Source organism: Poecilia formosa, unplaced genomic scaffold (genome assembly GCF_000485575.1).
Source record: "Poecilia formosa unplaced genomic scaffold, Poecilia_formosa-5.1.2 Scaffold341, whole genome shotgun sequence".
Taxonomy (NCBI): Eukaryota; Metazoa; Chordata; class Actinopteri; order Cyprinodontiformes; family Poeciliidae; genus Poecilia; species Poecilia formosa.
The window spans coordinates 451861-477073 of record NW_006800280.1 but is presented as its reverse complement, the minus strand read 5'-3'; the positions used below and the strand labels follow the sequence as shown (position 1 = coordinate 477073).

At 40.3% G+C, this 25213-nt stretch overlaps 2 protein-coding genes across 2 annotated transcripts in view; both read left to right on the top strand.

Annotated features, from left to right (window-relative positions):
- Nucleotides 1-13403, top strand: part of znf219 (zinc finger protein 219) — a 30830-nt gene extending 17427 nt beyond the window's left edge. The window contains exons 3-5 of the mRNA XM_007573976.2: nucleotides 176-2513; nucleotides 2677-2823; nucleotides 6317-13403. Coding sequence (XP_007574038.1) covers nucleotides 179-2513; nucleotides 2677-2823; nucleotides 6317-7503 — 3669 coding nt within the window. The 5' untranslated portion in view covers nucleotides 176-178 and the 3' untranslated portion in view covers nucleotides 7504-13403. The remainder of the gene's footprint in view (nucleotides 1-175; nucleotides 2514-2676; nucleotides 2824-6316) is intronic.
- Nucleotides 13404-17271: 3868 nt separating this feature from the next.
- Nucleotides 17272-25213, top strand: part of pcp4l1 (Purkinje cell protein 4 like 1) — a 28835-nt gene continuing 20893 nt past the window's right edge. The window contains exon 1 of the mRNA XM_007573975.2: nucleotides 17272-17565. Within this exon, the coding sequence (XP_007574037.1) occupies nucleotides 17557-17565 (9 nt within the window). The 5' untranslated portion in view covers nucleotides 17272-17556. The remainder of the gene's footprint in view (nucleotides 17566-25213) is intronic.

The window sequence follows — 25213 nt, the reverse complement described above, 5'->3', positions numbered from 1 at the left end:
ATGTATGTACAGTTGTCCTCAAATGGACACTTTTAGAATGTGTTTTTTTGAAAGCAGAAAATTGATCGTAGTCCAGGAGGGGTTAACTATTTTAGTGATTTAAAAACAGTAAGTTCAATGATATTTCATTCAATCATTGCCTGACTTCTGCTTGTCTTTATCTTTTCAATGATAGAGGATGGATTCTCCACCAGAGTGTGTGTTGTCTCTTGCTTGTGAGCAGCCACAGTCTCCCCAAACGCTGCCATCTCTTGACCACAGCCCTCAAGCCTCCTCTCCTCTACCCGACAGCCCCGTTGTCCTGCCGATCCCCAGCCCTGAACCTTCCCCGCAGAGCCCTGACACCACGCCATATTTTCCCCTCTCTCCCTTCCCTCTACAAGAGGTCAACAATAATGACTGCCTTGATCTTGAGGGAGAAGATTGCGAAGAAGAGCTAGATGGAATTCCTCCATCTCCGACCCCAGCAGTAGCTTTGTTTCCAGGAGGAAGCGCTCAAGATGCGGGATGCAACCCCGGTTTGGATTCCTCCCCACCAGACACACCGTCAGCTCCTTTTCTTGGTTACGGTGCCCTTGAGTTGGCCCTTTCTTCAGGACAGGGTGGAAACTGCAGCGATGAGCTAGATCTTCAACTGTTCCAAAAGGAAACTGTTACCAGGGCAACACCTGGAGCTGGAGGGGCCTCGCCTGGGCCTGCACTCAAGTTTCCCTGTCATGTGTGTGGGAAGAGATTTAGATTCCAAAGCATCTTGTCTCTTCATGCTCGAGCACATAGTTTGGACCGAGAACGAAGAGCTGCATCGCTGTACCGCACTAGACCCCCCTCATCTTCCCTTAAGCAACATCTCAAAATCCATCAGAATCACAAAGATTTGCTCTCCAATCACAGAAGTCGTGCAAATCAGCGTTTACTGCCAAAAACTCTAATCCAGCACCTCACGGAGGAGGAGGATGTCAATGGAGAGGACAAAGGTCTAGATGATGATCTGAAGCCAGACCAGAACCCAAACTTTTTATTGGATGACAGCACACCCTTGACCCCACCCCTCACAGAAGATCCTGTATCTGTAACCTCCCCTTATTCCTCTACTGGCGAGGGCTCGTCTGTTGCCACAGCGCCTACGTTTCGCTGCCATGCCTGTAAGGGAAAATTCCGCACAGCTTCAGAACTGGCACGCCACGTCCGCATCCTCCACAACCCGTACAAATGCACCCTTTGTCCTTTCTCTGCCAGCCAAGAAGAGAGTCTGGCATCTCACTTACAGGAGTGTCACCCCTCCCCGGAGGTGTCGGCCTTGACAACAGCCTTCAACTGCAGGACCATCATTGACACACCAGTGCCCACCCCAACCCATACTCCCGCCCCGACCCCAGGTAACGCTCAGATCTCATCGGCTGCTGGAGTCTCTGCATCCTCTTCAGTGCCAGCATTTCGCTGCGATACTTGTGGCCAGAGATTTACGCAGTCCTGGTTTCTGAAGGGACACATGCGAAAACACAAGGACTCCTTAGATCATAAGTGCCAGGTGTGTGGACGTGGCTTTAAGGAGCCTTGGTTCCTCAAGAACCACATGAAAGTTCATCTTAACAAACTTGGCCTCAAAGCTGGATTAGGAACCCATGGTATTCTCGGGAATGCTGAGCAGCAGTCAAAGGGTTCTGCTAGTACGCACACACTCAACTCCCTGTACTCAAGCCTGCTCATGGCCCACCGAGGAAGTGGAGCCAGAGGTGGACAGGGAAGGTCTGACAGAGAAACTGGGGGTAGGATCGACATGAGTTTAAGCAAGTCTGCTATCCTGGGATACCTTGGCTTGCCCAGTGATGGCAGCGGGGCCAGTTGCATGGAAAGACTTCAAGCAGCAGCTCAGGTGGCAGAGATGGGAAACAGTGGTGGAGGCATTAGTGGAGGTGGCGACCCCACCAGAGGAGGGGGAACATCCAGAGGAGGTGGCACAAGTGAAACCACATCAGCTATTTCAGAAGGAGGGGATCAGGCAACTTGGTGGCAGCTGGTTGCTCGCAGCCTGGCTGTTGCACAGCAGCAGCAGCAGCAGCAGCAGCAGCAGCAGCAGAGACCACAGCAGCGAGGGCAGCAGCAAGGTCAGCGAGCCCCAGGTCGAAGTTCAGTGATCACAGAAGCAGACCAAATCAGGGTCTACCGATCAGGCCTAGATCCCAGAGGAGAGTCGGGAGGAGCTGGAGGGCCTTGGGAATGCCCGGACTGCGGAAAGTTGTTCCGCAGCCTGCAGCAGGTGGTTGTGCATGCTCGCGTCCATGCTCAGAGGCCGCAGAATCGTGGCACCAGTGAAGAAGAGGGGGCTGGTACTCGAAGAGGAGTGGGGTTGGGAAGAGGAGGCGGCAGCAGTGATGTAAGACCAGAATCCCAACTTCACGGTGGTGGATCCCAGCAAATGGGAGACGGAAGACAGGAATCAAAACTGAACAGTAGTGTATCTCAGCAAGCAGGAGCAGTCACAGGGTTTCACTCTGTTATTTCAAACTTCAAAGGTATCACATCTGTTTTCTTGTCTTCTTTTTGTTCTCTGCTGTTTGCTTGTTCACACCTTATGTGTAATTTTCTCTTCTATAGTTCTACTGTAGTAAATAATACCTATTTCTTCAGTGAAAACTGTTATGCTAACATTTTGTTTTCCTTTTTTTCCACTCGCAGGAGAAAACGGCTTCACAGCAGTCTCCTCCATGCCCTCAGTTCCCACCAGGGAGCGAGTGCGTGGCAGAGGGATAAAAGACTGCCCCTACTGTGGCAAAGCCTTCCGCTCTTCCCACCATCTCAAAGTGCACCTGAGAGTTCACACAGGTGAGACGCAGCTGTGGGCTTAATAAGCCACTTTTCTCTGTTTTTTTTTTTACCTCTAGAAATCCCTGGAAAGGCTTCTTGAGTGTTGTCTCGTTTTCAGAACTACCTCTTTATTTTTCCACACATTGACTCCAGAGAGCTGACCAGTGCTAATCATAGATCTCTACTGCAGGCAAGTGAGCGGCTCCTCTGGAGCTCTACTCCTGCGCAGGAGGAGAGCTCGGGCACATATTAACAGTAGCTTCTGAAGAGAAAATTAAGGCATGCTGGGGATTTAAAAGCGAGACGGAGCTCACTTCTCTCACTCACGTGCACCCTCATCTCCACTGCAAGGTCAGACAAATATAGACTTTATGACCGGTGTTGAAACAATGATAGGTATTTTCTCAAACCTACATAAAAAAGAAAGAACCACAGACAACGTATATGAGTTTTCAACCAAACTTCTGCAGAAGGAGAAGACACAGTGAACTGCTTCTCCAAGCCGCTCACAATGTGTTCTGAAAACCTTCAGTTTGTTTGTCTCTTTTATTAGCAAGAAGGGTGTCAAAAGGAATGGAAGGGGTGAAACCCCACATCCTATCTTCACAGTAGGATGTGAATTCAGAAACAAAGAAGGGGGACACAGAAATTTAATTAACACACAGATAGGTTTACAGCTCAGGAGTATCCCAGGAAGATCTAAGTCACCATCTGTAAAAACATGCTTGAGATTAAGGAAGATTTAATTGTGTCTCCACAGTTTCAACAAATTTGAACACTAAACTTCTAAATAGAAAAATAACTAGTAACATAAAATTACAAATGTAAGAATGATAAACATAATTCTAACAAACAATGCTGGTTTACATGAGGAACTTAAAACAATTCAGTCTAATAAAGGACAAAAATTAACCTGTTTGTAGCAGAGCATGAATGGATTGGAGTCACATGTATATCATCAACATACAGTGAATTACAAGGTTATCAAAAGATTCTTTTAACCCCGTCTCTGTCAAGAGGACTCTTGTGTCCTCATGGAGCCATTTAGATAACATGAAATCAGCAGTCTCCTCCATGCCTTCAGTTCCCACCAGGGAGTGAGTGCGTGGCAGAGGGAGTTTTTGGGGTGAGTTAAGGGATAAACTTTCACATTTTTTATTGTTACAACTAATTACTACAAGGTATATTGTTGGAATTGAATGTAATAGACCAACACAAATTAGCATAATGCCAAGACGCAACAAACTTTGCATCAAAGATTGAAATGTTTGCCCAAACTCAGTCAGATTGGAAGGGTTGAATTCGTGAACATAAACTTTAATCAAGCCAAGAAGATTAAAGGAGTGGGACTGGGAGCAATTTCTCAGTCATGGTTGGGTGTGAACTTTAACTTGGCCATTCTAAGATTTTGATAGGTTTGAGCTAACCCAGTAAGTTGCTGCTCTGGCTTTATGATTAGATTTGATTTGCTGCTGGAAGGTTAACTTCCTCCCCAATCACAAGTCTTTTGGAGACTCTCAGAGCTGCATTTAGCTTCATCTGAGTTTCAATCAACTTCCAATACTGTTGTTGAAAATAATCTACACATCATGATGTTGCCACCATTATGTTTCACTGAGGGGATGGTGTGTTGAAATCGCTGTGCAGTGTTAGTTTTCCTCTAGAGACAGCGGTTTTCTATGTAGGTCAACAAGTTCAACTTTGTTCACTGGATTTTGTTGAAGTGTAGAGTGAAGGGACCTGAGCAAAATTGCACTATGTATATTTCAGATTTTTATTAATAAAAGAAAAAAAAATCAATTGATGTTTATCAAATCAGTAAGAATTGTGACTAAGAATGTGATTTTTCCTTAACGTTACAATTTTGTGTTCTTTCATAAAAATCATCTCATAAAATATGTTGAAACTTGAAGTTGCTACATAGCAAAATGTGAAAGAATTAAAGGCTTAAGAAAACCTTTGCAATGCAATATAGCGTTCAGTCCCAGTTTGGAGTTAACAGTAAAATAACAAGAATGCAATTTAATAAAAGTATATCTTTTTAATATTTCTTGCTGCTAGTGGTCTTTATTGAGCATAATTAGAAAAAAAGCAGAGAAAAAAAGAAATACAGCAACAGTGTTATTGTTAGCAATCCAACCCCTGGTGGATGCGTTAAAGACTCCATGTCTGGTGTTCCCAAATCTAACACTGCACCACATGCTGACCTTAATACACTTGTTGGTAAGAAAATGATGACATCAAAAGGAAGAACCTGGCCTCTCTTGCAGCGCCTCCCTAGTATTGTTAGATTGTCCGTGGCCATTTATTATTTTCCTGTGCTTCATACATCTCATTAAAATTAAACACCATCTTGTCCATTTGCGAGATCTCCATCAATCTCAATCAGTCCAAAATGCACTCTGTGAGTTCTTCAAAGTATTCTCACCGTTCTACAGCAGAGTCCGATCGTGAGAGGACAATCTGTTAATTTTCAGCTTTTTTTATGTTGTGGATAAGATCTTTTGCACTTTTCATATGCAATAGGTTTCCTGCTGTTGACAAGCAACATGAGCCTCTGATACAACCAGCTGTGGTATTTTTACTGTAATGGAACACTGCCATCTACCTTCAAACTCTGCAACTACAGCTCCCACTGCACACCAATAAAATGTAACCCAGTGGCACTTATTTACCCTTAGCTGCACTAACATTGCACTCTAAGGGTATCCACCTAGTGAGGTCTTGTTCCTGCGTTAGCTTCACTGCTCCATATGTCTTGAACTTTTCACATTTTGTCACATTTGTCACATTACAACCACAAACTTATTTATTTATGTATTTTATTCATATTTTATGTGATTCACCAACAAAAAGGAGTTAGACCCAGTTACTAGACTAGACTTTGGAGGTGCTGCAGAGATCCACCAGGAATGAAAAATTACAAAAATATTTTTAAAAACTTGCTTTTATTTAAATAATCTGCTCTGAAATTCAAAGTTCAATTAAATACAAGATGATAAACATGTTTGTAAAACAAGATGGTAGGCACTGTGTGAGCCGACATCACACTTAACTTGTATTATTTGTGATTTTGCATTATTTTTGTCCACTTCTATGTTTGGCTTTTTCAGTTAGTGAAAGACATGCTGTCCACATGCAAACATGCGGTAAATTTCCATAAGTAATTAAGAACAAATGTCCGTTCACACAAACGAATGCTGCATACAGAGAGCGATAAAGTGTCTATGTCACAGTTTCAAAGAAGACGCAGCTTTTTGGCCACATGGAAACATAAAACCGCAGCTTTGAAATGTATCTAGTCTGGGACCCGATTTCAAAAATGATTGTTTCTGGTTTCCCAAAATGCCGGATACGTGTGAATGCACAGCCTAAATGACAAAATCCCTTTGTGGATACAGCCAAGATAAACCTAATCTTGTCTACATGTGAACAGGGCCTGAGACTTGTGGTCAATGTTACATATGTCCAGATGTAATCAGTCTGATTTGACGTACTCTTTTTTCTGCAGGTGAGAGACCCTACAAATGCCCCCACTGTGACTATGCAGGCACTCAGTCTGGGTCACTGAAGTACCACCTCCAGCGGCACCACAGGGAGCAACGCAATGCCTTATCAGCTTCCTCCAATTCCTCCTCTGGGCCCACCTCCAGCATTCACACATCTGGAGCCCCTGGACTGGTCAAGCAGCGCCGATCTCAGCTCAACCACGGCCCGATCAACCGAGGCACTGCTGATACAACCGTTTCACGGTCCAGCCAGCAGTCTTGGCTCCTGGGCCTCCCAGACCAACGGGAACATCGGAAGGCTCTGGCAGCTCTAAGGGATGTCGACTTGGAGACCCAGTACAGGTATCTGTCTGGAGTTATGGGGGCCCTGTACCAAGGAGGGATGGAGGGAAACTGGATCAGGGGATCCCCCCCACCAAAGACTACTAAAGTATCCCGACGTAAGCCTCTCACTACTAGTCGAATGGTTCAGCCACAAAGTGACAAGGACGAACCTGTGCCATCAACTCAGGAGGGAGGGTTTGAACCTTTGGATCTTTCCCGTCGCACCTCGCCCAGCCACGGAGGTATGGAAGACAATGAAAGCATTGGTGCCGGGGATGGAGGAGTTGTGTTTGGTGTTGATGGTGGGAGGGATAGCTCAGCAGGGGTCAAACTGAGCCAGTGTTTGTTCTGCCCTTTTCATACGTCATCAGCTGAGCTGATGGCCATGCATATCCAAGTAAACCACACAAGTAAGTCCAGGCGCAAGAGGGTCTCCTCTGCTCTCCTGGATAATGAACGCGCCCAAAGGGCCACCAAGCCACGGATGGATAACTCCGACATCGATCCTCTGACGTTATGGAGGCATGTGAGTGAGAGAGACTCTCCAGTCCCTGTGGGGCACTGGTCTTCAACTCAGCACCAGATCACTAATGGTCACCCTGAGGATACAGCAGATCATCTGGACAATGTGTCTTATCGTCAAGACTCTGTGGCTTCAGTGCCCAAGAATGTAAGAGACAGCCCAGCTGTCAAGGAAAAGACGGAGGAGGAGAAAGAAGAACTCGATGAGGAATTTGAAGAGAACATGGAGAGCAGCAGTGTGGAGGATTTGCAAGATCGGGATCTGAGGATGTCCCTCGACCTTTCACCAGCTCTGAGCCCCAACCACATGGCAGCGGAGGATGACAAGGTCCTAACTGGTTAAAAGAAAGAGACAGAGGGAGTTTCAGCTGTACATGTGACAGACAAGAAATAATGCAAAAAGGCATCCCTTCATAGTTTAATTTATGAGAACACGTGAAGAGTCTTGAAGATTAATGTTTCCGCAAAACGGAGGGAAAAAGTGCTACTTTAATATTCCCTCTGGTATGACTTGTCTACTATCTTTGTGACTGCTTAATCCTCTACAACATACACTAATTCCTGTAATCTCAAAGGAGCATGGACACAACTTTTCAGGATTTTTGTAGGCCACCTTTTGTATTTGTCCCTCTCCCCCCATCCCAAGAAAAAGCCCAAGGTTGATGCTTTTTGAGATGATATTCTATTCAACAAACATCTGCTAAGGGTCTAGGATCATTCCAGAATCTCAAACTTTGACGCATTGCTGTATAAGCAGTGTATTCCTGACTACTACACTGAGTGAGCTGAACAGGTAACTCTACAGAATGACCACTGAACAGTTTGAGACTGTCAGCTTCATCTTCCTCCTCAATCCACAGAAAGTTTTAAGCTATCTGACATTAATTTAAGGCATGAGGTGACCGTTTCCTCGACTGTGTATCACTGCCTTGTTTTTCAGCTAAGTGTTTATCGATTACTGTCCTAAAAAAACTTATCTGAAAGAAAAGTTTGTATTTTTTTTGTTGTTGTTGTAATCAGTTAGTGCCTGTTCATGTATGTTGTCAAAAGAGTCTCTGGCGTTGTCCGAGTCTCACATAGGTCGCTAATTTTATCGGAATATACAGTTTCAAATGATTTAAATACAATATATTTGTTTAAAGTGGTTCTAGGGTGTTGTGAATAGTTGTAAAAGAAATGCTACATCATAGCGTTAATGTTCTTGACACAGACTGTAGCCGGTTTGTGGTTCTTTTCAAAAGGAATTTAAAAAAAAAGTAGGCAATGACAAGATGTTTAAAGACTACGAGATAGAAAAGGGGCACAGTTTAGAATTCAGTGTTTTCAGCACTAACTGGGTTGTGGTCCGTTGTGCTGAACAAATGATAAATCAAGGACTTGAGGGCTGTAGGGGGGAAACTGAGCCCTCTTCCACAATCAGCTGGCACGTTGTATTAAAAAGAACTGTGTCAAAAATAGAGGGTTGAAAATGAGAAATAAATACAAAGTTGCTACCAGACAAGACAAAATCCGAGAAATAAGCTGTACTTTTGGGATATGGTGACTTTTGGACAACTAGAGTCCTTCTCTTCTTTCTTTTCTGTAAAAAAAAAAAAAAAAAAACCCCGAAAAGACAACGGTAGGAATAATTATTAAAACACTAACACATGCTTAGACATCCCAGTAGTATATGTGTAGCTTTTGTAAAGACAAGAAAAGAAAAACCCACAGACTTTTGTTTATTTTCATTTCAAGATGCTTACAGAAAAAGGTTATCAATATAGGTAATATTGATTATAATGTTTGTGAGCTAAGACTAGTTGGAATGTCTATACAGAGCACTGTGCAAGGTTTGAGTTCCCAAAGTAGTTGTTTTTTTGTTGACTATCAATAGACCAAACTTTTTGTTTTTTCCAATGGCAGTTTTTGTTGTCATTTTAAATGTGTAAGTGTGTGGCTTGAGTAGATTTACCCCATCAATTAACAAACTGTTGCGAAGCGTAATTAGAGCTCAAGATATAAATAAGACTATCTAGTAAAAAAATAAAGTACCCCAGAGATTTGAAGTTATGGCTAATAAAAGTAGACGGCACTGGCTGATGCCGACTTTTGTTATTTGATGGGGTATAAGGCTTGTGGAGTGATATCAGAACAAATGTTTATGTTGTTGGCAGTGTCAGTCTGCATTAGCATTAGTACACATGTAAGTCAAAATTTGTGTAGCACTACCAGATATTTCTAGAGAATTTTCTAAACACATTATACATTTAGAGGGCATCGTCAGGCATATCTGTTTCCACACATACCTCTAAAAGGTCTGATAATCTCCTGTCTTCTGCTGATGTGCTTCGTGATGCTAACGCTAATACTAGTTTTTGTCCTCTTTATGAAAACTTAGCTGTAACTTTTTTAACATTTAAAACAACTGGTCCTGGTTACTTGTTACAGTCTTACTTTTTTTTTTTTTTTTTAAAAAAAAGAAGATGAATAAATTATTTAAGCTACGCTTTTAAACTAAGACTTTACAAATGCAAGAAGTTAATATGCTGATGCTCGTTGCTTTCTCTTTGTGGAATCTTTGATTGGGACTGTTTTAATCTTTGACCCTTTAACAATTCGGATAAACTATTACAGTTTTACATCCAAACAAAAAAAGGAAGTAAATAAACTTAATTTTAGCTACATCTTTTAACGTTGATGCAACATTACAAGTAAAAGAAGTTAGGATGCTAACACTAGCTTGCTTCCTCTCCATGGAATCTTTGATGTGACAATTTTAATTTCACACTTTTAACTTTTCAGACAAAACAGTTGTTACAGTTTAAAAATAAAAACCAAAGAATCCGAGTAAATGATAAACTTTATTTTAGCTGTACTTTTTAATACATGCAACATTAAATCTAGGTATGTAATGGGGTCAGTTTGTTCCTTCGCTAATTCATACCTCCATTCTGTACTCCCGTGTCAGTGATGTATCTAGGTAGTTTAACTTTTTGATAAAGTATGAACATAAATAGTACTCACAAAATATTTATTGCTTTTTTTTGTGAATTTCATATTACACCCCATTATCTATTGTGTTCCTGATTGCTGTGTGGGTTAACTTAAGCTTAAATTAACATCACATAACCTCAGTGTTTATTTATAGTAAACACTGAGAACAATACAGAACATTACTAAAACAACCAGTGGTTATATCTGGTACAAAATGTACCCAATGTGGATACAAAAAGACACACTGTTGGTACAAAACACTGACAAATCTCAGCAGAAACACTGGATTATGAAACAAGAAAATGTGAAAAGCACAAGATTGCAAGCGTGGGAATTGCCCAGCAAAATCTACTTGAGGGCCCTGTACTGCCAAAGCTTAGCTTGACAACACACATTAATTTGCCTAAAGTAATGTAACTTAACTATACATATCAACTGACTGTACACCTCAATGAAACATGACTTTAAAGTCCTCATTTGTACTATACCAGATTTTACAGATTCAGTTTTTGCAAAAATGCATAGCATCTGTAGAAACCCCACTGTTTGGTTAAGTCTCTTACAACAATATTGTTGGTCAGTGTTGTGTTTCAGTGGCTCATGATGACACACTGCCATGAGAAAATAATGCTACAGTTTTAGTTTTACTACACATTTGACGCTGTAGAGGATAGATTTTGATCACCAGATATTCCAGACTGCCACAGATTTTGATAGACTTCCACTGCTCACGTGTTGCAGCCCCAACATGCGATGTATACACGGCAACAGAAGCAGCTGCAATTCTGATGTCACGGCAATCACCGAATCATATCTACACATAAACTCACTCTCTATGCAAATGTGGAACTGTTGGATTATGGATGCTTAAAACTAATATCTGTGTCTCTGTTATAAATGTGCGCAAATTTTTGTAGAAAAAGGAAAAAAACAATTTTGCGGCAGCTGTAAGTGGCTTCTTATTCAGTTGTTGGAGCAATAAGCTCTCAGGAGCAGCGATGTACGACACGTTTTGGGGAAGTTGTAGTGTAAGATTGTACAGAAGAGCTTTTGATGAGTTGTGATAGTTCTGGTGGAGCCAGTTGCGCATTGTCCAAAAAAAACCTTGAAGAACAAACCATCTTCCTCCTGCTACTTCCTATTCGTCTTCTTTGTCATTTCTGCCAGGAGTAACATCCAGCTGTTGATCACGCAACTTGCGTGATGCAAACAAAAATGTTTCCATTGCAGTTGCTTGAAATACATCTATTTTGATACTGCTGAAAAACCACCTCATTTCAGCACTAAAACGTTATCAAAGTATGTGAATTTTTCTTTTTAGTCCTGTGCTTTCCTTGAAGCAAATGTATTTTTGCTATTTTAATTTGCACAATTTTATGGTAAATGCGGCTGCTGACCTACATTCTGATTAATTTATCTAAGTATCAGAGGACTTTGTGAGACCTTTGAGATATCTTTAATGTATGCATAAGTATGAAAAAAATTCTCATGTCACAGCAGAAATAACTTAGCCACTCCCTGCAACAGCAGAACACTGTGAATTCCACACCACTGATCCCAAAACACGTGCATTATTGATGACTGGAGTGACTCAGAAATAAATATGCCACAAAACTTCATATTCCACACAATCTCTATCTTTTCCCATATTTTTAGACTTAAACAAGTGCTTCTCAATACACCAGCATATATGCCAATATGGAAAGCTGTTCTGAAAACATTTAGTGATGGAAACACTTCCGACGTTGCCCTTCTACATGTTAGCTGTGTTCAGAATGTTCTCCAGTGGTATCTGGTGGCTCCGTACAGACTGTGTGTACTAAATGGTTTGGATTAGGTTAACATTGGTTCTGAAAATGTGCCACAAGAGTCCTTCTAGAGTTACTGCCACCACACTTTAATGTGCATTAATGTGTTTGGAGTCTGATTTTTTTAGAGCACCTTATGAGTTTCGTAGTGAAAAAGTCCCTTAGTGGTGTCTCCTTTACAACTACTATCAATGCCACCGTGCCTTCTGTTTCAAGCACTTCCTGGTGTATTTTGTAAAACTCACCAAAAGCACTTAGCCTATATCACACTTTTGCTCCTCTCTTCCTGTTTTTTCTCTCTGTTCATATTCCCTCCTTTTATCACCCCTCCTTCCCTTCATCACACTGGCTTATTTCTTTATTCTTTCGTTCCCATGTCTTTGCTTCCCGACCGGCCGTTCTCTCCGGTGGAGAGCTGTTTTCGTGCCAGCGTCTCCTGCTCATCAGGCCCGTTGGGCCTTAAACAAGGCCACTGGGCCTCAATTTTAACCCCGACTCTAAAAAAATTTAAAAAATAAAAAAAATTACAAACTTTCTAAGTAAGCCCTAGGTGATTTTTAAAAAATGACTGTAGCTGTAGAGTGAGACTACCTGTAGTCGTCATACTAATCCTTGGTAAACCAAAGCCCCAAAGTCTTTGATTCTTGAACGATGTTTTTTTTTTTAAACATCATGAGGTGCCAAAACATGTCCAATGCGACACTAAAAAGATACAAACGCTTGAGAAAGGAGGACAACTTACAGATTTTTGTCCCTTCCATTGTGTTTTCTTTCCATCCCCCTGCTTGCTCTTCCTCCACGTTCTTCTCTCGTCCATAAATCAGTCTCTAGCACCACTCGAAGGTGACGTGTACTATCTGGTATTGAGGCCTTTATTAGAGTTTTTTTTTTTTTCTCCTTTCTGTTTGTGTGGTGTTTGTTCAATGCCGTCGAGATGGAAAAATGCTCTTATAATGATAAGTATTATTGTTTTTGGCATTATGGTTAAAAAAAAGAAATGTGATGTTGAATGTTGTACAGATAGCTCTAGAGATGTTGTGTTTTTGTTTGTTTTGGGTTCTTGTTTTTTTTTTTTTTGTTTTGTTTTGTTTTTTTGTTCTTTTTAAGAGAGCACAAACTCCAGCGATGGCCCCTTCAGCTCCTCCCACTGGCAGATGGGAATAAAACCGCTGGCCAATCATTGTACTACAGACAATGGTCCTGTCACTATGACTTATTGATGGAGGCAAAGTGACGCTGCTGAAGTTTATTGATCTGAGAGAACCATAAAAAAATTTGGTAAACTTTATGCTTTAAAAAAACTGCAAAATAAAAAGATGTGTGTCGCATACTAGGAGCTAAATTATTAGAAAAACATATTTCTTGAGATAAAATTGTATTCAATTGTTAATCCTGGTTTGTATGTGTTCAATTATGCATATCTTATGTGCATGATTCCGTTTTTTAAGAGCATTTCATGCAACAAAACTATATCTATATATTACTACTCATTTCAAAAAGAAGTGAAAATTATTCAATTTAAATTTATTATCTTGCTCATGTGGACGAAATTCTCCTAAAGTAATCATATCTAACACTTCTAAAAGGTTCATCTCTCATCTCCTGGTCTTACGATAAGGTTTTTTTTTTGTTTGTTTGTTTGTTTGTTTTTATCAATTATTGCCTTTAAATGACAAATCTCTCATGAGGTGAGGGGGCCACGCTAAGTTTGGGCTCTTGTGTAGTTGACTGCCATTGCAGTGAGGGAAAAACTGACCTAACATAGTAGTGACTAATATAACTTTGTGGACAAATGGAAAAAAAATAAGAAACACATTAGAAATAAAAACATGGAAAAAAATAATAAAATCTGTCTTTTTTTATGCATATCTACCCAGATTTTTAGATTTTTACTTTTAACACCTTTGACAGGTTTCAACATAAAGATCTGATTACTTTGTATGTTTAAATGCTGGGTGTATTGCTGAGAAAGTGTTACTTTGGACTTGGAAGAGAAGAGCGCCCTCATGTGGACATATGCTAGATTGCAACCTTATGTATTTGTTGCATGTAAAACAAGAAAATTGAAGGCTTCTGCTTGCTGCAGTTGTTTCTGTCTTCATTGCAGGTATCAATGTGACTCGGTGTTACGACAAAGATAACTCGAGGGATTTTCTTTAAAGGGATAGTTCCACATTTGCAGGACTAGGGTTCAGTTAAGATGTTGTGAGTAGTAAATATCATTACTGTTGTACAGAACTTTATGGAAGATAAGTTTTGGAGCTAATCTCTAGTCTGTGGCATTTCTGAAACAAGATTGCTCAAGTCCCCCGTAGAGTTTTATCCAAACGACATGCTAAGCTGACATTGATTCGCAACAGTGATTACCCCACATGAAACATGGACTGTGAAAAAGAAGTCTTAAAGGGGAACCATTATGTATTTTCTAGGCACATGTATTGGCAAATTTATTGCACAATCAAGTAGCTATGTTACATTTAGTTAAAATAAAAATGCTATAATTAAGACTTAAAAGAAATTTGACTTTGTAATTTAATACCCTGAAAATGGGCCTCTGTCACTTTAAAAACTCCTGCTGTTTCTGAAACTCCTTCAGAGAGTAGTGACAACAGTACTCCTCTATTAATCCTTGAACAATGTCTTTGTCAGTGTTGCAATGAGAAGTAGCTCATATAATGATGTGTAATTCCTCCAGGTGTTTAATAATTGCTGCTGCCACTAGTCTGAAGGAGCTGAGTGGGGACATCTTGGTGGAGGGCTGCTCTGTGAGGTAGAAGTTTGGTAACTTGGAAAATTCAGCTCTGAGGGGGAGCTGCGCCTCGAAGGTGGAGCTAGGTTCACCCAGGTGTTTTGCAAAGCTGAACGGTTGCCATGGAGATTAAAGGATTTCTCAAACATTCCAGGAGAAGAACTGAGCACCAGCTACAAAATGGATGCCATCAAGTTGGACTGCAACTTGGAGCTGCGTCCATGGACAAGTCCCACACCTTTCTACAGAAATAAGACAAATGAGAAGACAAATTTTGGAAGGGGACTCAAAGTAAGACTATTAAACCTCAAGAATGCAGCACCAAGGGTCAAGCACGGTGATGGAAGGATCATGCCGTGGGACAGTTTCATTGCCAGAGTTCCTGAAAGTGAAAGACCAGCACTGAATTCTACAATTTTCAGTCAAACCAACAGATAAATAAAGGAAACTTGGCTAGAATTAGGTGTTCCAATTAGACTAGGATACCAAACACACATCATGTTTACGACTCAGACTGAGGTAACCTGGGGTTTATGTTATGGTCTTCTACACTCGTGTAATTCTTTTCAGGGTTGGAGGGTTTGAAAACTTACAAATGTAACAGAAGTTCATGTACACCAATTTATTGTCTTATACTTAACTCCACAAGCGATCTAGCAGCATTCAAATTCAAATGTTTGGGGTATCTAAAAATGTCCAGAAATACAATAGCACCATCTAGTGGAGATATTGGGTAATATGTTTGAAAAGTTTTAGTTCTAGGCATCAATCCATCTGTAACCCGGTCTGGATTCAGACCCAGGACCTTGTTGCCTGGAGACAACAGTGTTGACCAGCTGTGCCCACAGTTTTAGGAAGCAGATTCTAATATGTAATAACTTAATATAATCGCTTCATTCAGTACTGGTACATTTAGATTACAAGACACAAATCCCCACTAGGACATGCAGACAAATTGTTTTTTCTTCTCATCTCTTTAACTTTGTACCTTGTAGAGATTTCTACAGTACCGCTCAAATCCAGGTCGTTTGGGTGAACGTTTTCTTTGGCATCCTATATTGTGTTGTGATGTCCTTTGGCATCACGTTCCACCTTTCCATTACAGATTTATGTCCTTTTCTTATGCTATTATACACTTTAAGTTATTCTAAGTTATTCTGGTTTTGCATGTAACTACTTAAGATTATTTTAAATGTCTCCTTTTAGGTGAAAATTGTTACTCATTTCAATAATGAACGCTGTTAGATCTGGGTACAGTCAGGGAAAAGCTAAATTGCTCTTTGTTAAAATTCACATTTAGGTTATTTTGAATGCGCCGTTATTGTAAGTCTGGTCGTATGTGTGTTTAGTAGCTCTCATTCTAAGTGGCTTAATGCTCAGTGGATCCTGCTTGTGATCAGCAGATTAAATTTACATAGGAGAAAAATAAAATGCATCAAGGATGTCTACGAATAAATATTAGACAGACGCCAGCCCTGCCCTCCCACCATGACTACGATGGATGGATGAATGGATGGAAGTCATACATTGATAATGATGAACTCAAATTGTTTAAAATTTTATTTTCATTGACAAATTTATGAAATATTGGGAATAGACTAAAAGCATTTTCTAATCCAACAAAATAGAACATATCTGACCCAAAATGCTCGGAATCAGCCACCTTCTTTAATTAAAGCAAACCCATTTGGAAACCCTTTTTCAGACTTACAATAATGTGTTTTTTCTACTTTGTTGCGTTAAAAGTATTGTATGTTTAATGTATTGCTGAGTGTGTAAAAAGATTAAAAAGCTTAAGTATTTTTATTTTTTAAATTAGAAATACATATATTATGCCTTATGTCTTAGTTGTTTCAACTTGCCGATTTTGAACCTAAAGTTCAGAGCACAAATTACAAAATGGCTCCTTCAACTGCAGTAAAAGTTGTTTTAGTGGCAAAAGCAGGGGGAGGGGAAATGTTTATTTCAAAAAGCAGGTGGAGATTTTCAACCATTTCATGTTTTGTGGTCATAATTCAAACATGTCATTTTCACAAGAGCATTTACAAGGATTTCAGGACAGAATCATGTTTAGAGAAGCAGCACAGAGAAAACACGAGACTTTCACAGCTTATTTTTACAATATTAACAACTTCTCTTTTCCCATTTTTTTCATTGTATAGAAAATGTGAAGCTATGCACAATTGTTGGTCTTTAGCTTCCTAAAAGTTGTTGCTACTGTATGTGAGGATTCAAAACTGAAAATAAAACCATTCTTGTGCATCCCTAATGGTTTTAATGAGTAAACCTAATATATATATATATTTTTGAAACGGTGGATAAGAAAAAAGAAATGTGGGTAAAAAAACCGTAAAGTAATCCCTGTATGCTCTTGGTTTATTGAACTGTAAAAGGTAAACATGAGGATAAAGCGTGTCTTGACGCTGCTTGATGGAAGCTTAAACTAGGTTGAATGATCTGGGCTTTTGTGCCCATAAACATCCGTGTCGGAGCGCATCAGGCTGCTCCCCGGTGACTGCTTCAGACTGAGTGGGCGACACCGCGAGACCGACAGAGCGAGCGAGCGAGAGAGAGAGAGAGAGAGAGAGAGAGAGAGAGCGCTGCTGTTGCACATAAACCTCACCGCTCCACGCGCTGCATCCTCCTTCTCTCTTTATCGCCACCAGAGAGCTGCAGTGCATCCGTCTGTCCCTCAGAGAGAACCGCATCTTCTTCAGTCCGACCCGGAGAGTCCGCAGCGGTTTTCCCCTCCTGCATGACAACAGTTTTATCCGGCGCTTTTTTCTTCACGGTGGTCTGAAGGACTGGGAGACACGACCGAAGTCCACTTCTGCCGCACAACTCGCACCGCGCACACGCTTCCAACATGAGTGAGGTAAGTTGTTAAAAAAAAAAAAGGAATTTTCTTTCTTTCTTTCTTTCTTTTTTGTATCTGAGCGGGTTGTACTTCATACAAGTGTAAATCTGAGTTCCATGTGACTGTGTGCCCGCAGTCCAGTTATGGGGTCTTCACACGCGGTTAAGTCCCGCGTCAAAAAAAAAAGCTGCACCTGTCCAGAGCTCCACCTCCCACCTCTCTATCCTCCAGCCCCCTCCCGCAACACACGCACTCTTCTCCGCAGCCTGAAGGCGCGGCTCAAGATCCAGAACAGAATGTTTTAGCGCAGCGCTCCTGAGTCCTGCTTGGCTCTGGTCCCGACTCTGACAGAAACCCTGCAATATGCAGAGCCGCCGCTGACACCAGCCCCCCCACCACCCCTCCTGTCCCCATGCGCCGGTGGTCACCGCGGACATCTGGTGGGTCCTCCCAGAGCGGCGTCTTATGGCTTCTGACATGACATTTGAATTCAGTCTTTATGACAAAATTGACATTTACACAGTTCAATGAAGCGCTGTGCATTTTGTGCGCGAGTTGCGTTTCTTTTCGCCGATATCTTTCTTTAAAGTTTTGTGTAAAATCAACTATATCTAAAGTAGTTGATTTTGATCTAAAATAGACGTAGTTGTAAAATCTACAACTGCATCTAGTAGTTACAGTTACAACTGTAACCAGTTACAGTTTACAACAGTTTATATTGTTGTAAACTGTAACTGGGATAAAATGTATTCACTCAAAAATGAGCCTTCTTCAGTGACATCACATAAGACTTAAACTTAAGGGTGAATTCACACCAGCCTTGTTTAGTCCGCTTTAATTTAACACGAAATCGAACTCTCATGTACACCAAGAAAGCGAACCTACAAACCTAGGTCTCAGTTTGGTTGAAGTGAATTTTTGATCGAATGCATTTGTGAATGCCAAGCGGACCGGAGAGCACTCCAAAAGCAGGGCATTCTGGGTAAATACAACCAAATCAAACATGCGAGTCCAGCGGTGGCGGGCGAAATGGCTCATGGTCTTTAGCCAAAGACAAAAGAGAAATTCTACAACCACCACTAAAATCTGACGTCGCTCCATTTTTGTTTGCATTTTGTGAAGCAGAAAGTTGGAGTCAGTGTCTTTTTCGTTGGGGGGGTAAACAAGTTTTTTAAAGAGTTTGGATTGTTTATTACTTTTTCAGCTGATACGATTCACTTCCATACTTCACTGTGTTGGTGTTGCCATTATGGTATCTGAGTGTACCACACTATCAGCTGTAAAAGTACGTACTGAAAAAAACATGCGTTTCATGGATCTAAACATGTGGAACTGAAGAGAATTTTGTGGAACATCTTGGAAGTATGTACGTTGCTTTGAATGTGCTCCCATTTTGTATACAGCACATGAATTGGGACAAAGGTTGTTAGAGCCACTGTTCAAGTGTGTCCGGACCGGGTACATTACTTTTGCTCTAATGTCACCGTCTTCTTTTAGCTTATTTTCTCACATTTGGGAAAATGTGAGAAAATGCAACGTTGAGTTGCATTCCCAACTCGATGTCTGGGAATGCAATTTCAATTCTCTATGTGCGCCCCTGTGTGGTCAGATAATTGTTAGCATGTAGAAGCCATTTTCAGTTTCTGTTTCAAGCATTCAGCATACGCCCGCATTGGATAGCATGACATTACTTTATGCTATATGAAGAGGTGTACGTTTTACTATTACAAAAAGGAATTTTCTGCATTGAAGTTGCAGATAAAAATCTAGAAAATGGTTAACACCAGTTACTATGAAATTTCTGGATGAATAAAACAGGAAGTGGTTTTGCTTTGAAGAACTATTTGTATTCTAGTAATTACTAAGTGAGCGTCAGTTAATCCCTTGCGCTCAAAATGACCCATAAGCATACAGTAGATCCATCAGCCTTTAAATACTTTTTCTTCTATGTACTTTGAGTTGAAGAATTTGCAAGATCCTCATGAAACCGTGTTCTATAACTGTATTTACAAATTTACAAAATTAAGGTTAAGAGAACTGCAGTGAGTGAATGAAATAAAATGTCACATTTCTGAATAGTCATAGCAAGGAAGTGTTTTTATTTCCAAAACATGCAAGAGTCTTTGTAATGATGCCAGCTTTACAGCATCAGACAAAGTAGTCCAGAATAAACTAGACAGTATTATAGTCAGAAAATTCTAGATAAAACTTTAGCACGTTAGGAGCTAACAGTTAGCTAGTCACGCCGTTGTGACAGTGCATTTTAGGAGTTCATATCTTGTCTATTTTCTAAGCAGTCTCCACAGACAATTTAAGTGTTGGAAACTTCTTCATTACTTTTGCAAGTGAGTTTTGTCAGGTGGCTTCAGTGGACGTGTTTACCGGACTGGACCGGTCAGCACAACAAGGAAACATAAAAGCTACTTCTTTTCTTACTTCAAAACAAGAGTCTTAGAAATACTTAGAACATAGTGTCAAGCCTAACGCACTTATCTTTGCATCCAGACCTCTTACTTCACACACTTTCATATCACAAGATCAATACAACTTTAGTATGTACCATATGTCAAAATCTGTCAAAGCCAATCATCTGGCATGTTAATGTCAGCTGCTCAGTTTGATTCCTGCTCAACTTGTGAAATCGAGACTTTTCGAGACTGTTCTTCAATGTTCTGTGTAAAAATGGATTTTGTGAAATTCTCCAATGGAAATCTAAACTTGGGTAGCCAAGCTTTGATTCTTAGTGCCTGTGTACATTTGTTAGTGAAAGAAAATCACAAGATCATATCTTTTTTTCTTTCTTTAAGAAATGCTGCATAATAACAACCTCTAATTTCTTGCCTCACCACAGCGTAAATCAGTCCCAAACTCTCTACGCTGTTATTATGCATCTCTTTATCCTTGCATAATAAAGTGCTTAGTGAGGCTTGAATCACTGCAGGCATCAAAAGTATGTCTACTTTCTGTTATGCAATATGGGCCTATGCAGCTGGTAAACTTTATATTGCTCTAATGAGTTTTCTGTTGAGATTCCTCAACGCTTTCCAGTCGGGAGAAGAAGTAAGTACGGTGAAAAATGAACACAGTTTGAGGATGATGTGCAACCGGCTGCTCAGGCTCTCGTCTCGGTCAGAGCCTCATTTGCACGAGGATGTAATCCCCCGGCTTTAACCGCCACTCCGACTTGGAAGCAGAAAAGGATGAATTGCGGGATGTAAATAAGTTGCGAGGCTCTTTCACATCAGCCTCTCTAGAGAAGGTAAAACCCGACGCTTATTTAACTAATGCGAAAAGGCGGACTACGCTTTTCGCTGTCGGGAGCCTGGAGATGATAATCAGGCTGATTAAAGAGATAGTCGTGTTATGTAACTTACTAACTCGCACGGTGTGGTGTGTCATATCAGGAGGTGCGGAGATGAATTGATCAAGATAAAAATAGCAGCCCCTGTGGAGTGATTATTTCCTTCCGTCACAGAAGTAGAGCGGCGCTCCTGTGGGAACGCTCGCTCCGTGTGCAAACTGTAGCTCTTACTGTATAGTCTTGCCATTCCCCTTTGAAATGTAGCAGATGGTGCCAAAAGTGCACATGGTTGGATGTCTGGAATGTAAACACAATGATGGATGGAGCATTTGCTAGCGACCTCCGTGCTTCATTCCAAAGAAAATCTTGTTTTAAATTTTGCTTCCTGCATGTGTGCTGAGCAAGTTTAGGTAGGTATGTTGCTTATGCCTTTACTTTGTCAGTGATACCGTTAAAAAATAGAAGTACATCAGCTTATCAAAGTCTTTAATCTCTTCAGATGTAATTTAAAGTGTTTAAGTTAAAGGTTAAATATTCCAAGAAGTTTAAGTAAAAACCCAGTGTTTAATTTTTGGGTTTTTTTGTGCATGTCAGAAAATGACAGTCAACATTTAGAGACACTTTATATACCAACAAATATGACACTACTACAGCATTTAGGGTAAGGGGAATTAAATGTACTTTAATGCTGTACTACACAGACACTCAGTCTGCATTCATGAAGACTTATTCACCGCATCAGCCCGACCAATTTTCTGACTAAATTAGCTAATATTTATTTGACAACTTTGGGTGCTTTTGGAAAATCCAATATTACATATTAACATATGTAAAAATAAAATTATTTAAATTTAAGTTGATTTTTTAGTATTTCTATGTCACGCACAAGCATGTTTGTGCTAGTGCAATTGATTTATATGGAAATAATTTTTATTTGTATAAAAATCTACTTATTTTTCTATGGATCAGTTCAGGATTTTTTCAATTTTCTAGATTTTTTTGTAAATATTTATTGTAAAAAGCAACACAAACATTAATTTTCAGATTATTTTAAAGTTAATTTTACCCTCCTGCTTTCTCTGTTGTGCAATGTTGGCCTACACAGCAGGTAAACTTTAAATTGCTTTTAAAATTATTTTGAAATCTCAAAATTATTATTATAGCGTGAGTAAATTACACAGCTAGTCAAGCAAGACTCGAAACTAAAAGTTTTGGAGCTCAACTCAACTTGGGACTTTCACACTTAAGATCTTACGATGTGGGTGCACTGCAAAAACACAAAATCTTAAAGTATTTTATTCTAGTTTCTAGTGAAAATATCATAGCACATTTGAAATAAGACAAGCCTAACTTACAAGTAACTTTTCAGCAAGATAAGGGAGCTTGTTTTAAGCCAATCATTCTTTAATATTGATGAAAAAGTAATAGTACCAATGGCAGATTTTTTTACTTAGAACATGGGAAAATGCCTTATTACTTTTGTCGTAAGTGTGCTAAAAACAACGACTTTGTCCTACCTTTGATTTCCACTAACTGGGATGAAACGACTGAGTGACGGCAACCTGTAAACATATAAAGGGCGCACATCTGTTAGTATTAGCTTTCTGTTGGCCCTTATCCATCTGATGTTCTTCCGAATGAAACTTTTTGCCTTCATAAATAAGAAAAAAAATGTAACCTAGTTGTCTCCCAATCGTCTTAGTGCTCTGACAGCTTGTACGTTCTGGTACCCAGATTTGCCCTAACAACACTTGGACAAATACAAGCCAAACCCAAAACCTGCTGCAGTCATTTTATAAACCTCCGGATAAGCCACTAGTAGTAGAGTGCCTCCTTTATTGCCTCAAAGCTTTAAAACCTCACCTTTTGACATTTACTCACCGAGTTAAAAACACCAAAATGTTTAGTGCACAATGTCTGACAAAAACAGCACAATGCGTCAGATATTTTATTCTTTTACAGTTTGAAAAAGCAGCTAGAAGGACATCCCCTCGTAGGTAAGCTAAATGTGTTTGCTATCTTGTAATTTGTGTAAAGAACAGCAGTGCACCTATCTGTGAGCCACACTCAGTTTCATTTAGGAAGTAATGGGAATGTATCTTTAAGCTGAATTGACAGATTTGCCTCCTCCAGCTGAAATCTAGTCATCCAATGCCTCATTTCCTCCTCTTTCTTGTCATGAACGTCTATTCATCTGTCTTTGCTTTCACCCCCACCCCCAACTCTTTAAAAATCTTGACTGTATTCTCCTTAGCAACAGCAAGAGGACTCAAAGCTGGGGTATTAATGCTAGCTTGCGCGCATCCACTAGCCGACAGATGCGCGAAGAAGTTGAAAAGAGACGGTGGATGGGAAGGGGAAGGAGAGTCGGGGTGGAGGTATTTTGTAGGAATATGAAGAGAATATGCAGGGATGGAAATGAGTTTAGGGATGTTATGTAATTCATGTTTGGCAGTAGTTCCACTTTTGACAGCTGTTCGCTGGATTTTCTTTTTATCCCCTTTTGCTCTCAAAAGCAGGACTGCATTAGAACGGGGAGGGGAAAAAATGTAGGATTTTTTTTTTTTTAATACTTTTTAAAAATAATGTCTGTAATCTATTAGCAGCTTCAAGTACAGCGGGGAGCACATGCATGCTGTAAAGGGAAAAGGTAGGAGTGAGTGTCGTTATGCTTCGGAAGCGTCATTTAGCAGACTTCCCATCCTTCACCAAACCCCCCCTCACTCCCCGTTTCCCGGCGAGCCGGCAGGGGGTAATTATCAGGCTCTGATGTGGCTTACAAGCCAATCTGAAGCTAGTGAATTGAATCTACGAAAATGACACTTCTTGTTTCTCTCCCCCCCTCAATCAGTCTCTCTCCATCTCCATCTGTCAGGTTTTGGGTTCATCCCCCCACCACCCCTCTGCTTTCCAATGTATTTTCCTTCCCACCCCCGTTTTCTCTCCAACTGAGGTTGTACAGCATTTTGAAAATCACTGGCTCCCCCCTATACTCCTTCATGGAGGTATAATCCTTTTATTTCTGTCTATAAATACATTTCTGCTGAGCTTTTAGATGCTTTTTGCTGCCTCCTTTTCGTCCCCCCCCCACCACACATCCCCTCCTCCTCCGACAGCCATTGCAGCAATAAGCCTTGTGTGTGTGTTTGGCTTAAGATATGTACTGTGCGAATGCAAAGAAAACACCACTGAAAGCAGAGCAGAGACGAGCTCTGGGGGAGATAAAGGAAACAAACAGGGACCGCCGCTTTTTAGCCGTCATTTGTTTGTGCATCGTACCCAATCTGCTGCCAGTATCTCACTAACAGCTGTAAACTGAGTGGTACGTTTTCATGAGGGGGGTGTACGATTTGAAGTTCATTTGTAAAATACTTCTAAAAGGTCAAACCGCCCGACGAATTTTGTCGCATTAAAGTCAAACTTACTTATCAAACTACCATAGACGAGCAGTTACAACAATGATTTGTTCTTGTGAAATACGACTTGCATAAATATTCTGCTCCCTAGATACAAATCCTCACTGTTTTATGTACAAAACTGCAATTCAGATTCAAAGATTATGAAAACTAAATGAGTATCATTTGTAATCACAAAAAGTTATTAAATTTGGTGTCGCTGAAAGATTATTTGCTCAGTCTAGAGGTCCTTTTTACTCCTACGGGAAATACGACCAATCACAAACCAGATTATCAAACCAATAAGAAAACATTTTCATACAGAAATTTCATGTCAATGAAAAGCATGTTTAATACCTGCTTAAAGCTTATTTTCAAAAGATGTTGTTTTGTAGCTTAAAATTGATTAACTAGTTTGCATCATTCCAGGAAAGAAACAAGTTTCTCAGCCTCAAAATCCTCTAAAATATTTTAAATGACTTCTTAATTAGTTATAATGTAGGACTGTAGTTGTTTAGCAAACAAGGATCAAAATGAGAGTACTTTTTGAGTTGCTATGCATCTTTTAGAGACCTGGTTGAGTAACAGAATTCAAATTTAACTGGATCAAGGTAAAGGCACCTTACTTTATCCTCAATGTTAATTATTAATCTGTTCACATGGGAACTTTTTACTTCTACTTTCCCAATAAAGTTATTTAACTAGACAACCAGTCAAGGAACGATCTAACCAACTAAACAACAGATCAACAAACTAACCTGTAAACCAGCTAGTTAACAAATAAGTTTATTAACTAAGGAATCAACCAACCAACACATGTGGCAGCAACCTATTAAACAAACAACCATCTGGCCAATTAGTCAACCAGCTAACAACCAACCAGTAAACCTACCAACAAACCCTCCAATTAGCCAATCAATCAACCCATTAACTAATGGGCCAACCAACCAGCTTATGAACAACCAACCAA